This window comes from Rattus norvegicus, chromosome 2 (assembly GCF_021556685.1).
Source record: "Rattus norvegicus strain SHRSP/BbbUtx chromosome 2, alternate assembly SHRSP_T2T, whole genome shotgun sequence".
NCBI lineage: Eukaryota > Metazoa > Chordata > Mammalia > Rodentia > Muridae > Rattus > Rattus norvegicus.
In genome coordinates this window covers 249,362,469-249,377,498 of record NC_141535.1, presented here as the reverse complement: position 1 = coordinate 249,377,498, position 15,030 = coordinate 249,362,469, and the positions used below count along the sequence as shown (strand labels likewise).

The 15,030-nt window shown below is 39.0% G+C and overlaps 1 protein-coding gene across 9 annotated transcripts in view; it reads right to left on the bottom strand.

Moving 5' to 3' along the window:
- Window positions 1-246: 246 nt before the first annotated feature.
- Window positions 247-15,030, bottom strand: part of Lrrc40 (leucine rich repeat containing 40) — a 29,564-nt gene continuing 14,780 nt past the window's right edge. For 5 of the 9 annotated variants that reach the window (XM_087625122.1, XM_087625119.1, NM_001399480.1 and 2 more), the window contains 10 exons: window positions 14,509-14,651; window positions 13,383-13,555; window positions 11,184-11,271; window positions 11,023-11,068; window positions 10,195-10,303; window positions 8,586-8,693; window positions 5,896-6,006; window positions 4,516-4,593; window positions 3,662-3,847; window positions 247-1,157 (listed from right to left, as the gene is read on the bottom strand). In XM_087625122.1, the coding sequence (XP_087481248.1) occupies window positions 1,052-1,157; window positions 3,662-3,847; window positions 4,516-4,593; window positions 5,896-6,006; window positions 8,586-8,693; window positions 10,195-10,303; window positions 11,023-11,068; window positions 11,184-11,271; window positions 13,383-13,555; window positions 14,509-14,651 (1,148 nt within the window). In that variant the 3' untranslated portion in view covers window positions 247-1,051. The remainder of the gene's footprint in view (window positions 1,158-3,661; window positions 3,848-4,515; window positions 4,594-5,895; window positions 6,007-8,585; window positions 8,694-10,194; window positions 10,304-11,022; window positions 11,069-11,183; window positions 11,272-13,382; window positions 13,556-14,508; window positions 14,652-15,030) is intronic. The other 4 variants (XM_087625124.1, XM_087625136.1, XM_087625129.1 and 1 more) reach the window with 1 other exon arrangement.

Below are 15,030 nucleotides of genomic sequence, written 5' to 3'. Positions count from 1 at the left end.
GCATCTACAGATGCGCTTTGTACAGATAATAGCGCTGTGTGGTGTATAGCAGAGCCATTTTTAGGTTCTGTTGTACTCAATTTTTTCAGAATTTAAAAAAAGTGTTTTGAATATCATAAAAGTCTATTGTATAAATAATAAAATGTCACCTTATTACACGATGTCTGGTTTACTATGGAAGCAGATTCTGAGCTTAGGACACAGTAAAGATGTGTGTTTCTTTTTAAAACAAAAACACTGTATCAATACCTTAAATATGTAACTTTTATTATGAACATGAAGCATGTATGTTTATTAGCACTGACTTTCCCTAAGGTCAACAACCTCAACCACCATATGGTCCCTATCTCCGCCCTCTGCATGCTGACACAATCACATGATGAATCAGGACGGCTGTAAGAGCTGCATCTGATAACTTCAGTGTAAACAACAATGTTTATATTTGGATTTTTATTAAATCAAGTTTACATATATCTAACCCCTTTTTAGAAAATTACGGTAAAACTGCCAGTCTAGTTTTAATCCGACTGTAAGCAGATTTCAGAACCAAGGTTTTAGAAATAAGATGTACCACATTGGAATAAAGGACACCCAAAACATTTAAAAATAATTTTTTTTAAAGTCAAACCCAAAACTCTAAACATAAACATGCAGTGGCACTGAGCACATAGCAAGTCCTATCCTGGACAAAGAAAGTCTGATTTTCTTTTAAATGCCAAAGAATAATAGTCAGTAAAAATTTGCTGACTTTACACCTATATGGTCCTGCTCAGTTTACATTATATGGAAAATACAAAGACACCAGGTGGAACCAGTTCTACAAAGATGTTTGCTGCATCACTATAAAATATTAACTCATATGAAATGAAAGTTCTTGCAATGTCATAAGGGAATGAATTTATAGAACCTCTACAATCTATTGTAGTTGACATCATTATAAATGTTCACAGCACTTCACAAACTGTAGACATTTAGGGGAATGAACAGCCCAGTGACTGCCTAGTGCCACCTGGGACAAGGGACCATGCCCAGAGTTCAAGGCCAGCTGTACTCAGGCAGGGATTCGATCTCTCAAATACTCCAGCACCGCAGCTGTGCCCTTCATCAATATGGCCGCTCGAGGAACTCGGAAGGGATTTCCATCTAGCAGTAGTGTCCTAAATAAAAGAAACAGGAAAATCAAATATTTCCCACTAGTGGTTCTCTTTTCATGAAATAAAACTATTATTTGCAATTTTATAAATAAAATGTGTATTTTCTTATGTCTCCTTTACAAGTCCAACTAAGCATGCAAACAGCTGGAATTGACAATGCTCAACAACACAGGCTAAGGATCACATGGGTGTTTATATGCACTGACTCTGTTGGCTTTGTTTTAAAAGACTTATGGTGTAGGTATCATTAATATTGCTATTTTAAAGAGAGAAATACGAATATGGAGAGATAAAGGCCTACTCAGAATAAATAACTGCTAAATGGAATTGGGATTTTGGGTCTCCTCTCCATTTAATACAAGCACACACTAGGTAATACAATAGATTTAAGCAAGAAAGTGAACCAACAAACTGATGTGGATCCATGCCAAGGACACTGATATCACAGCTCACTCTACACTCCAGAAGGTCCTTTCTTTTTATCTTTTCCTGGTTTTGGATTATTTTATTTTATTTTTTATTAATTACTTATTTACATTCCAAATGTTGACCCCCTTCCTGATCTCCCCACCATGAGCCTCCACCCCTTTCCCCCTCTGGTGCTCTCACCCATACACCTACCCACTCCCACTTCACCCCTCTAGCACTCCCCCACCTCTTCACTGGTGCCAGATAAGGTAATCCTCTGCTACATATGTAGTGGGGAGCACAGACAGGCCCATGTATGCTCTTTGATTGGTGGCTTAGTCTCTGGGAGTTCTGAGGGATCCGGTTAGTTGACACTGTTGTTCTTTCTATGGGGTTGCAATCCCCTTCAGCTCCTTCAGTCCTTCCTCTAACTCTTCCATTGGGGTCCCCATGCTCAGTCTAATGGTTGGTCATAAGTATCTGTAACAGAAGGGCCTTTCACACATGTGTGCCCTCCTTCTGTGGACCAGAGGGACATACACTAAGTCCATTTCCATATTTGGAAATAAGATTCAATTTATAAGGGCTGGTTCTTTTGTTTCTTTATGGAATTAGTGAAATAGCTTCAATCAAAATGCTTTAATAATCTAGATTTTTATGTAAAAAAAAATCAGAAAGCTCACACAACATTGGTTCACCTACAATCCTTCAATTTTTTTATGCTACTTGAGAATTCTTTTAGACACTTAACTTTCTTAGGTTCTAGAAGAAAATAAAGAATTGCAGTTTATTCTCACTGTGCCAAGTTGTTATCTGTAAATCTACCCATTGCAAATCCTTCTATAACCCCAAATCACTAGATTTGCAGTTATGCTGAGAATAGGAAAAACTAACATCACTCAAGACTTCACTTGTGTGATGTCTGATAGAGCATCTGTAATCACACTGCAACCAGGCATCCTTCCTGCAGCTCACTCAGTGCATAGTTTGCAAGTGTTTGTACTTTTTGTTTATAATTTCACTGTTCAAAATGGATCCAAATAGCCAGGGATGAAAGTTTACAACTATAACCCCACTGAGATGAACAGCCAAAAAATAACATGCTGCTTTCAAGAATAAACAACTGTACTTGCTGGTTTTATGTATCAAGTTGACACGAGGTAAAGTTATCATAGAGAAAGGAACCTCCCTTGAAGAAATACCTCTGTGAGACCCAACTGTAAGGCATTTTCTCAACTAATGATCAAGGGGGGAGGACCCAGGCCATTGTGGGTAGTGTTGTTCCTGGGCTGGTAGTCTTGGGTTCTATAAGAAAGTAAGCTGAGCAAGCCAGAGGAAGCAAGCAAGCCAGTAAGTAACATCCCTCCATGGCTTCTGCATCAGCTCCTGCTTCCTGACCTGCTTGAGTTCCAGTCCTTTGGTGATGAACAACAATGTGGAAATGTAAGCTGAATAAACCCTTTCCTCCCCAACTTGCTTCTTGGTCATGATGTTTTGTACAGGAATAGAAACCATGACTAAGACAACATCTTTCAGATGAAATCTCAAGCCCTCACCCTTCTTTCTACTTGTTTAACCAGCACTTAATTAGGTACTTAGTGAAGCTGTAGTAAAATTCATTTCTTGATTAATTAAAAAAAAAAAAGTAGAACAGATGGGCTCAAAAGAATAGTGGGATCAATTCTGTGTGGAGAAGAGGAAGGCTTTGAAGGGGACACTAAGCTGGTCACTACTGAGAGCAGGGTAAGAGCTAAGGGATAAGCAAGTGGGGAAAGAACATAAAGGCTGGATTTCCAAAGCTGGTGCCCTGTATCTGACCTTAGAAATCCTGGGCAAAGCTAAGGATGGTCAGATCTTCCTGCTCCTCTCCCAGTGCAATTCTTGATAAGCATATACCAGGAGAGATGTATTATGAGAAATGGTGCTTATGTATACATAATGCTATATAAAGCCAGAAAACATCTGGTGAAATTTAAAAAGAAAAATTAGGCATGTGGTTAACTATTATTGTTACAAGGTATTAAGTCTGTTATTTCAATTTCCTATAAGAAAAAATGCAATTGACAAATCACTTGGAAGCCCCCCAGTAAGAAAGTTACCGTAGCTGCACACAGTTCCCAAGCTCTGGGGGAATCTGCAAAAGGTCGTTGTTTTGAAGGTCTAGAGTACTCAGATTTTCCATCAGCTTCATCTTCAGAGGGTCCACAGAGCCAACCTGATTGTTGCTGATCAGAATTGTTTCCAGTGTGGAGATGTGATACAGAACTGCAGGAAACACTTTGAACCTATCAAGATGTGAGCAAGACAACCCCATGTAATCCGCTAGAATCACATCACTCTTTCACATCAATGATTGTATTTAAGTGTGCTTTAAGTTCTACATTCAAATTTTCCAAAAAATAATAGACTAATTTTGGAATACATATTCAGCAGACATAGAAGATACTATTGATTATTAAGAATCAAAATGAGCAAAAGCTGAGGCAAAGCTCTTCATTGATCGGCAACCTATCTTAGGGTCTCTACAAGCCACCCTCAGAAAGTTACTCTTTCTTGATCTAATTTTATTAGTAGTAGCTTTCAATTAAGTAAAGTGTGAGACTCTCTTTTTACTTTGTTTTGAGTTCTTTCAAAGATGCCTGACTATCAGACAAAGGTTTCATTGTCCAAACCAATCCATCAGAGGCCAAAGACAGGTAGCCTGGCTAACATCTGTTTTGCCTCAAGGCATCTCTTTCCACTACAACAATCACAATTAGTCAGATGTTTATCTTTCTTCTAGACTACGATTTCGTGGAGTAGTAAGACAAGCAAACAAACCAGCTGAGCATCAACCATGAGAATTCTGAGCAACACTGTGTTCAAGTAGAATCTCAATGAAAATAAAATTTGCTAGTGAAATACAGTAAAAATAAAGGCTTCTGGTCTACCTGGCTCCCAGATGTTTCCTTACCTGTTAAAGGAAAGATTGATTGTTTGTAGTTTTGTCAGTGATGACATCTCTTCAGGCAAAGAACTTAAAAAATTATTCCTAAGTTGAAAATCAAAACACAATTTTTAAAGTTTGAAACTTTTACTAGTTAAATCCCAGGAAAGGTAAAAAACATACAAACATGTTTGTCAATCCTTATTAATCTGATGTTCTTAGGATGGCCCTAGAAAGTGGGGGTGGTAGTAGTTAATGACACAAGTCTCCTGCAGCCTTTTTCTTCTATGTACAGTGACTGACTGTACAGGCCATGTTGGACAACGACTGCTGTACACACTATGTTGCACAATGACTGCTGTACATGCTATGGCACACCATGACTGGCTGTATACGCTATGACACACAATGACTGGGGTACACACTATGACACACAATGACTGCTGTACATGTTATATTGCACAATGACTACTGTACACAATATGACACACAATGACTGGCTGTACATGCTATGATGCACAGTGACTACTGTACACGCTATGACACACAATGCTATGCAAGCTATGTTGCAGAGCTCACGCCTGTCCTATTCTTTTCTTGTCTTTCTGTGTAAGACATGAAAGCAGATTTAGTTCTTCTATTAGGGATAGTTACACAGAGAGACACACACAGCCTGGACAAAAAGAAACAAACAGCAGCCGTGGGGACCTCCCTTCCTTCTGTTCCACCAGCTTTATGCTCTGCTACCCTAGAGAAGAAAGAGCTCCATAATTAGTGCAGGCAGATCCTTCGTCTCACTACACTTCACACCAACTAAAAGCACTCAAGCTAACAACAGGAAGTACTAGGGGAAATGCAGGCACCAGAAACGCAGTTTACAAGTGCAATGTTAATGGTGTGACCCTGAAATGCACAGTTCACCTGATGAGCTGCCAGCTTCTCACTGAATGTTTAAATCAGGCTTGCTATGATTCCCAAAAGAATTAGGCAGGTTCTATCTCTGCTCCAGTGAGGGCTCTTCTGCTTAACCTGTCTACTGTCCTGGTTGGGAGGCAAGCCAGCTCCTCAACGGCCTACTGCAACTGTACAGCTGCTCAGAGGGGACGGCTGTGCTAGTTCTTCATTATCTACTTCAGGAACAAACAAGATGAAAAAGACAGTTTCCATGTGCTAACTGTCAATTTACTTAGGACCTAAGGAATGTGTTGATTAAAAACATTTTAGATAATTTTGTCTCATCGCTTAAGTTATAAGCTACTTATAAGGACAGACTGGTTAAAATGCCTAAATAACTTAATTTTAGATTTCCCCTAATATACTTAATACACTAAAGACCAGGTTCCATACTCATCAAGAAAACACAACATAAAAACTCAAAAGATGTCAAGTAACAGTAGCACCGAGTACCTTAAATCTAGAAATGCCAACTTCTGAAGCAGGCACAGCTCATGGGACACAAGAGAAAGCTTGTTGAAACTGAGGTTGACGTCTAGCACCATCTCCTTCAGCTCAGCAATCCTGAAACAAAACAACTGTAAATGTCCGCACTGACTCAAAACTGAAACCCTGGTAAGAGGAAGAGCAGCTCCCAGGACCTCACTTCCTCTCAAAATCTTCAGAGACTGGCTGTGCCATAAAGCTAAACATTAAAATCCTTACCATGATCTGACCAGGGCTTCAACCTGACAACAAACGGATGGTGAAGTTTAATTTAAAAATTCACTGACTATACATTTAACCAAATTATGACACAAAAGAGAAAAATCAGACCTAGGTGGTTACTATAGTATTTTATTTTGGAAGTGAGCTAAATTCATAAAGTGCATTGTTAGACACTGATATCACAGCATTTTAGACAGCATAATGGATAGCTAAGGAGTGAAGAGTCCTGGCTACTCTTCTAGAGGACCCAGTGTTGACTCCCAGTACCTATGTGGCAGCTCACAGCCATCTGTAACTCCAGTTCAGAGGTTCCCACATACTCTTCTGATCTCTACAAGCATCAGACATTTAAGTGATTCACAGATGTACATGCACACAAAACATCCATACACATAAAATAATCTTTTAATTTGACCTATTCATTTTTTAATATTTATTATTTGAATTAGCATTAAATGCAATCATGGTTAAAACAAGATCTGAAGACAGTTTCTAAGTTTGGCAAGTGCTATCCCAAAGCAACTTAGGTGGAACATCTTAAGGATTCAACACTCTAATCAAATTTAGTCATTTTAATTATGTTACTGATATAACCTGCAAATAAGATTAAACTAAAACAAACATTGTTTAATCTACCACATTACCAAAGAGAAAGAAAGAGAAGACCATCATAGCTGGTGATGCAGACGCAGGGAGGTGAGCTTCAATGTGTCACTGACAAAGGGTCATATCTCTCAATATAGTAAATTTTCTGGAAATTTGGCCTAAAGAAACAGTAGTTTTTTTTTTTAATTGCTATAAGTAAGTAGCCTACTTACTTATATACAGCTAAGATAGATTTTGAAAATATTACTTATGAAATAGGAAAGTACAAAAAAACAAATACATATGGTAAATAAAGCATCCAAGAAACAAATTACACATAAAATTCCAAATCGCTTAAAATGTCATTAAGTTAACATATATATCTGTGATAAGACTGTATGCAGGGCTGGAGAGATGGCTCAGCGGTTAAGAGCACTGACTGCTCTTCCAAAGGTCCTGAGTTCAATTCCCAGCAACCACATGGTGGCTCACAACCATCTATAATGAGATCTGGGGTTATCTTCTGGCCTGCAGGCATATGCAGACAGAAAGCTGTATGATGTATATATAATAAGTAAATATTAAAAGACTATGTAATATCCTTCCATTTCATCCATTACTCTCTGAATACTCATTATGAATTATAAATTTTAGATGCAAAAAAAAAAAAAGTATGCTAAGAAATACTCTAGAGCAAGGCAATCTGTGCTGTCTTCTTTGACTTTGTAAGTTGCTTTTGAAAAACACCAAGCATCCCTGGTAGAGGACTGCATACTGTGTAAGGAGCCTGTGAAGTAAGAGAGTAAGTGAAGTCTAAGTGCGCAGAAGCGTCCCCTGCAGTTCTCCACCTTTACTCCATCAGTCAGCATGACCCAGGTCTGCCCAAACATACCATGTACATCTGGGACCAAGTCAAACTTCTTTCTACCCCTTCAACAACAGGAACCAAAAGATGGACAGGTCTGCTTTTGTAATGGGCTATCTTGCTTCAAGACCTACATCCCAAGTGTTCTCTGTAAATGTGACACATTCTATAGTTTGCCCTTTTAAACATTTAAAAATCTGGGCAGTTCTAGAAAGTCATTCTCACACTTTTGGGTTTTTTGATACAGCAGCCCTTACCACTTCATCTATTCCCTTGTGTTGTGTCTTTTTCTGTCTGCTGTCGTTAGAGGTCCATGTTCTACTAAGACATTAAGTATGATGTCATAGACTAGGAAGCTAAGAGCAGCTAGTCACAGACAAAGAACCAGTACACTCAGCTGTCCTGTCCTGTACTGTGTGTATGGTACGAGGTCATTTGTCAGGATCATTTGGGGGCAGACAGTTAACAAACTCTTAAAGTTCAACAGTAGAATGAGTTTCTCCTTTAACCTGAAGGTTTTGCTAATCAATGCCAACAATGACACATGAGCAGAGGACAGTACAACATAAACAGCAGCTAGTGGCTAGAGTGCAGGGTCTCTGCCTAGAAGATGACACTAGCAGTTCACGCATTTGGCTTTAGTTCTAAATGAGAAAAATCAATCACTCAAGTTTCCTTGGCCTGAGTCTGCAAGTGAAACCATTCTTACCCACCTTGAGCCTGGCACTGGGTGGCCTCTCAAGACTCTCCCTGCCATACTTATTATACAAGACTAGTAATTTTAGAGTTAGTAATTCTAACACCCATTTCCCAAGCTCACAACATAAAGCTGGAAGTTTAAAGCTCCCGTACATCTCTCAGAACAGTAGGACCACAGTGTGCAGTACCCTCTCACATTAACAGTTCACAAAACTAACGTTCATTTGCCAAGACACAACTGACAAAAAGAAGGCCCACCTCGACAGTGGATCATGGCCGATCCTACCTTTGTGGAATCTCACACAGCTGATTCTTGCTGAAGTTGATGGAAGTGACGACCGTGTTTTTTGTGGCATCAAAAATGTCATCAGGAATCAAGGTTGCTTGTTTATCACTAAGTAAGCGTGGTTCAAAAAATAAAAGCCTTTTCAACATTCCAAAAAGATGCAATTACCATTGCCCATATCTAAAGACTTTTATAGATTTTACCAAAATGTTCAAGGTAGCTGATTAAGTTCTGTGAGGTCAGGATGCTCTGCTCACGCTCAGAAGCAGACACAGAAACAGAAGCACTTTGGAAATCCAGAAACTTACAGAATGCATGGTCTATTTCTCTACTTGTGCTTGGAGCTTAATCCAATTTTATAACTAAGCTTTCTGTAAAATGTGTGCGATCTGTGAGCTTTGGTGACTGAAGGATGGTGGGAACACAGGTCCTTTCTCCTCATTGTGCCCTTTCTCCAACCCTTAAGTTCACTGCATTAGTATACCACTGCTCTCTCCTTCCTTCCCACAATGTCCCTCCCCAGATACTCAGGCATTCCACCTCTTTGATTCAAGTTCTCTTTTGAGACCACTTTTAAATTCTGTGACCTAAGGAGCCTGCAAAGGGGAAATCTTGCTTCCATGGCTCTGTCTTTCCCTCATTAGCTGCCCTTTCTCTGAAGAATTCTTCCCCATGGGCCTTGCAAAACCGATGGACTACATATCTGTAGTTAGCAGCTTTAGTGTGACTGGCATGGACACCGACTGCATATTCAATGCCTTGCTGTTGGGGTGACCTTTTTTACTTTGTAAGGCATATCTCTGTATTTACAATTGTTAATTCTGTACAGGCAGAGAGCTAAATGCTGGTGGGATTTTGGTATTGTCATTTTTATGGTCATCACTGGGTTTCTGTTTTGTAAATATTCATCCTTCTTCACCTGCCTAAAGGCAATCTAGTGATGCATCAGAGGTTGTCTTGCCGCTGATTGGTTGTAATAAACATATGACAGCTGTTAAGGTAGGAAGGTAGAAGTACTAGGGTGGAACTTCCCAGCAAAGGAAGTCATAGGGAGAAGAAAGCAGAAGCAGGAGATTCAGAGAGCAGACAATGGAGAGGAACAGACACAGACCAGAGCAGAGAAGTACAGAGCTGGCCAAGTGTAGGTTGAAGGCTGATTGGTGGGTTAAGTTAGACAAGCTACTGGAGACTGCCCAAGCAAAAGGCCTAAGCTTCAAACTGTATTAGCAGTCTCTGTCTCATTATCATAGTGCTGGAAGGTCCGATGTACCATGCAGATGGGCAGTGTGACGGCTTGAATAAGAATAGCTTCCACAAAGTCATATATTTGAATACTTGGTCCACAGTTGGTAGAAGTGTTTGGGAAGGATTAGGAGGTGTGACCTTGTTGGAAAAAGTATGTTACTGGGGGTGTATTTTGAGGTTTCAAAAGCCCACACCATTCCCTTATGTCTGCCTGCCTCCCTGCCGGCATGCTCCCTGCCATGATGGCCATGGATTCTAACTCTACCACCATGAACGTAACTGTGAGCCTCTAATTAAATGCTCTGTTTTAAAAATGTGCTGCATGGTCACAGCAACAGAACAACAACTAATAGAGACTACATACCTATAATCCAGCAGCTTTAGTGTGACTATGGCATGGATATTGACTCTGGCTTCACTTGGTAGTGTCATGGCAGTCTCAGGAACAGAATCGTTTTGATTGGTTCTATCATCTGGAAAACAAAGTTATATACAGTGAATATTAAAATTACACACCCATCTTTACATTTTTAATGGTATATAAAGGTACTCATGATTTCTAGACAGTACTGATAATACCCAGTCACATAGTTTATTCCCAATAACAGAGACATCATTTAAAAAACACATTAATAGAAAACAAAGTCCTAGTCCTGTGATGTGGCATATGTATACATGCATACAGGAAGGCAGAACACCCATATACATAAAATAAAAAATAAAAGAAAATTAAACTGTGTTATGATACTTCATAATTGGTAGACTTCAACACAAATCTGAAGGACTGAGGCACAGCATCCACAATCATGAATTCAAGAACTTTTAAAAAGTTCGTTTTTGTTTTATGTATATGAATGCTTTGCCTGCATGTTTGCATGTGTACCAAGTGCCTGCCTGCTGTCTACAGAGACCAGAAGAGAGCACTGGTTCCCCTGGTGAGCTGCCATGTAGGTGCTGGGAAACAAACTCGTCTTCTACATGAGCAGCAAGTACTAAGTCCTAATTGCTGAGCCATCTCTTCAGCCCCTCAAGCACTTTTATAAGAGATAGTCTGCATGAATATAGAATTAGAACTATGAATGCCAGGCACTCTTCCTCTAATAAGCATATCAAAAGAACATTTAAATCGATGTCCTGTTAATGTCACCATTTTTCAAATATTCCTTCAAAATAGAGAAGGCAACAGCAGTACCTTTGATCTTGCTCCGCAGGTATTTTAGGACTTCTTGCGTTCCTTTCTGAAAGGGTGGAGACAGAGCACATTGTTAGCAAGGCACACTTGGAAGTTTTGTGCATCAACATAATATCTGAATTTTAATTTAAAAATAAATTACAAATCCTAATAGTACGTACAGCTATAATTTCTCTTCGAATGGTTCTTAGAGGATTTCCTTCTAGTGCCAGAAATTTCAAATGAAGATTTCCCAGTGAGCAGGGCAGACTACAGAACAAGTTGATTTGAAGAAAACATTACATGAAAGTCTAATTCAATCAAAGGCATGGCTACAAAGTAACAATTGAGAACAACATATCATGTGATAATCTCAAGGGAGAGGCATGAAGGCCCCTAAAATATTTCCCTTCTAGTGCTAACACACAGAAAGATGGCCACATACATTTCCAACCTCACACTAAAGCTGCTAAAGGACATGCGCCATAAGCATCTGCTCTATCTGCCTAGTGCTCACACTGAAACACAAAAACCAGCAGCCATGAACAACCTGCAGCCCACTGACCAATAAGACGTCACCCAATCGCAGAAGGGGACCTCCAAAAACCAGAACGAATTTCAAGCTCTCACTGTGTAAGATTCTAATTCAGTGGTATTTCACCATCTGTTTGTTTGTTTGTTTGTTTGTTTGTTTGTTTTTCCACTTCACTGCTTCTTAATTGATCCCAAACCCACGTAGGAAACAACTATCCACCCACTGGAAAGAAAGGTGGAGTTTCAGGCATGGAAAGGCCCCAGCAGCAATGAGGAGTCTCACATGGGAGTCACATGGGAGTCACATAGGGAGTCACATGGGAGTCACATGGGAGGGCACGGACAGCTGGGAACTGCATCCCCTTTTCCCACGAGGCTCAAAACCTCATGCTTGCCCTTACTGTATAAGCCCAAAAGTTTCATCTCCGTAAGATCTGTAGAGGAACCCTTTCTTAACACCACGTTCTGTAGCTTTCATCATTCTTTGCTTATCACTCTGCTCTGTCCAACTCTAACAGACAGCAGACGGCTATGGAGACAACTTATCCTGGTTCATCTCCTCACTTCATCTCCCCCCTGCCTCTGAGCCACGTCACACGCTGTCAACAAACTGGACAAAGAAATGTTTCTTAGTGGCAATTATGATGAGCTAAACTGACAGGTAATTCTTAAAGGCTGCCACCCACAACAACCCCTTCCCACCCAAAGTACCATACTCATTGCCAATGACTGGCTCTTTAACGGGCTTGCACTCAGCATAGTGTCTCTGTGGTATGTCGGTGGCTCTGAACTAATAAAAACTGATTATTTGGCCTAAATTTTTAGACTTCCCTCCTTGGACCCTATTTAGAATTCCCAAAGCTACGTGTGTGTTGTTTGCTCGTATACATCAACTTTCACACAGAATTAAACATTCTGGTTTATATATCACATCAGCTGATAGAACCCAGGGGCTCCTGGTCTTCAGCACAAGTGTACTGTTAGGTGTGTGTATATCAGCAACTAACTAACTAACTAACTAACTAACTAACTAATCTCAGTCCTGTCTAAGTTCTCTAGTCATAAATCCTTTAGTCACTCAGAACTTCATGTTTCAATTCTATGTTCATTATCCAAGCCCAGTAAATACCCATGAAGCACTTGCTTTGTCACAGCTTAGTTTGTATCTGGAACTGGAGCCATGCACAAAAAAGACACAAAACAACCCTTAAAGAGTTCTGAAATGTGACTACACATCTGCTTTCATTAATGTGCTAACTTGGCTGCCAAAGAGGAAAACTAATTCTTCTCTGTATACAACATGAGTTCAATATATAATTAAATAGTATTTTTTTAAATGAACCTATGTGAGATGATGTCATCATACAGGTGAGGCAGGTACAGGATAGAATGAGTCCTATCACTGGACGAGAAGGATGGGCGGGAGAAAAGTTTGAAGGAAGAGGAGACAGGAATGGAAGAAAGGAGGAGACTGAGGAGAAGCCGCTGAGGAAAGAACATGGAGGCTGACGTTAAGACTCCACTCTGTTTATTTACAGGTTGCTATGAATGTTCTTGAGGGATGGATGTGTACTGGGCTTTGTGTGTTTAGGTGGGCAATTATATCTTATCAATTGGATCAGAGGTTACTGTGTTGTGTGTTCTTTCTTGTGGTGAATTAAGTTTAGGAGAGTGTGGTGGCTGGGACATGGAATTGGGGTGTGTGCTTCTGGCAAGATATCTGTGGTGCCCGATCTAGAGGGGGTAAAAGACAGCCCCATTTAATTTTACAACAACAGACCTAGAAAACTACTTATAATCCAATGCAGAATAAACTCTAATTTCTACCATATAATCCTTAAACATACCTACTAATATCATTGTTGCTCAGGTCAAGCCTTTCCAAAGACTGCAGCAGGGCCATTTCCTCAGGAACAGACCTCAGCTTGTTGCTCCTTAGGTCCAGCACAAGAATGGCCTGCAGGTGTTGAAGATGCTCTGCCCCTAACTTCTCGATCTGGTTCTCAGCTAAGTACAATTCCTATGAAAACAGGTAGAACATATTCCATTCAACTATATACTAAACAATGAAAACAAATGTAGATATTTTTAGTTTTAAATCACTGCAACATACAGAAGAAAAAACCACTGTAATTATGTTATTTAGACACAACCTTTTGTAAAGCTAAAACATGATTAAAAGAAAAAAATTTTTCTAACAATCTCAAAATTATTGTTTAACCTAGAAGAAAATTTTATAAAACTAAATCAGTGAAACAATTTATTAATTATATTTACAAAAGTAAAAGTATAAATCTAAACATAATACAGGTGAAAAACTAGTTTCAAATCAAATGAACCCACTCAAAACTGATTTCAGGGTAAAAAAATATTACAGAGTATTATCACTAGCTACCATACATACACCAACTTTATAACAGAATCTATAACCAATAAAAACTTACCATAGTGAATGGAATTTCCCAGCATTTTTAAAAAACTCATCACTACAATTCTATTTAAAAGAAACTTGCCTGACACCAAAAAACAAAAACAAAAGCAAAAAAACCCCTAAAGCATAGGAAATCTAGGAGGCAGAAGTAATGTTACACCTAGAACCAAAAGATTAGCACTGGAAGTGTGACTGCAGTCCTGAGAGGTGGCAACGTAACAAATCCCCCTGTCCCCGGCTGCTCCAGGCCACCCACGGTACAGCTTAGCAGAGCATCTCACCTCACTATAAGACCCTTCTTTAGGGAACAACTATTCAGTACATGAAATACACAAAATCTACTGAAGAAATGATTATTTCTTTTCATTACTAAGAAAACATTAGTACTCTTAGTAGTACACTCAAGTTTTAAAAGATATCAACAGAGAAAAATACCAATCATAGATTATGCCTAAAAGATTGGGCATAGTTTTTAAAAACTTTAATTTCACAAGTAACTTTTAGAAAACATACAGTGGTATAAATATTAACTAAATAGTTACCTTTAGTTGCCTACAAGAAGGAAACTCAGGTAGGACTCGTAATTTATTCCTTCGCAAATAAAGCAATTCCAGTGATTCCATGCTGCCCACATCAGGAGGCACAGTCTCAAGGAGATTGGCATCACAATCCAAATGCTTTAATCCTTTAACACATATTCAGAGACAATTAAAAAAATACTGTAATTTTTTATCGTATAGAAAGACAGAATAATTAAATACAGAAAAAATATCAAATCATAATAAAGTGTCACAACAAAGACTTCTCAATCTGTTCCTATGGATATGACAATCAAAAATATGTAAACATCTTTGAACTGAAAAAATAAAAATTAATTTTTATACTTAAAGAGAAGTGATAATTAATATTGATTATAGTAATCAATATTGATTAGTATAGGCCATCTTTGAAATATAGTTAAGAATAAAGTTTTCAGGTACTCTGCTAAACTACTCTGAACTGTACAGCTCTCAATTATTCCTCGTTTTACAAAGAGCTTCATGTAATTAAGGGGTAATATGCAT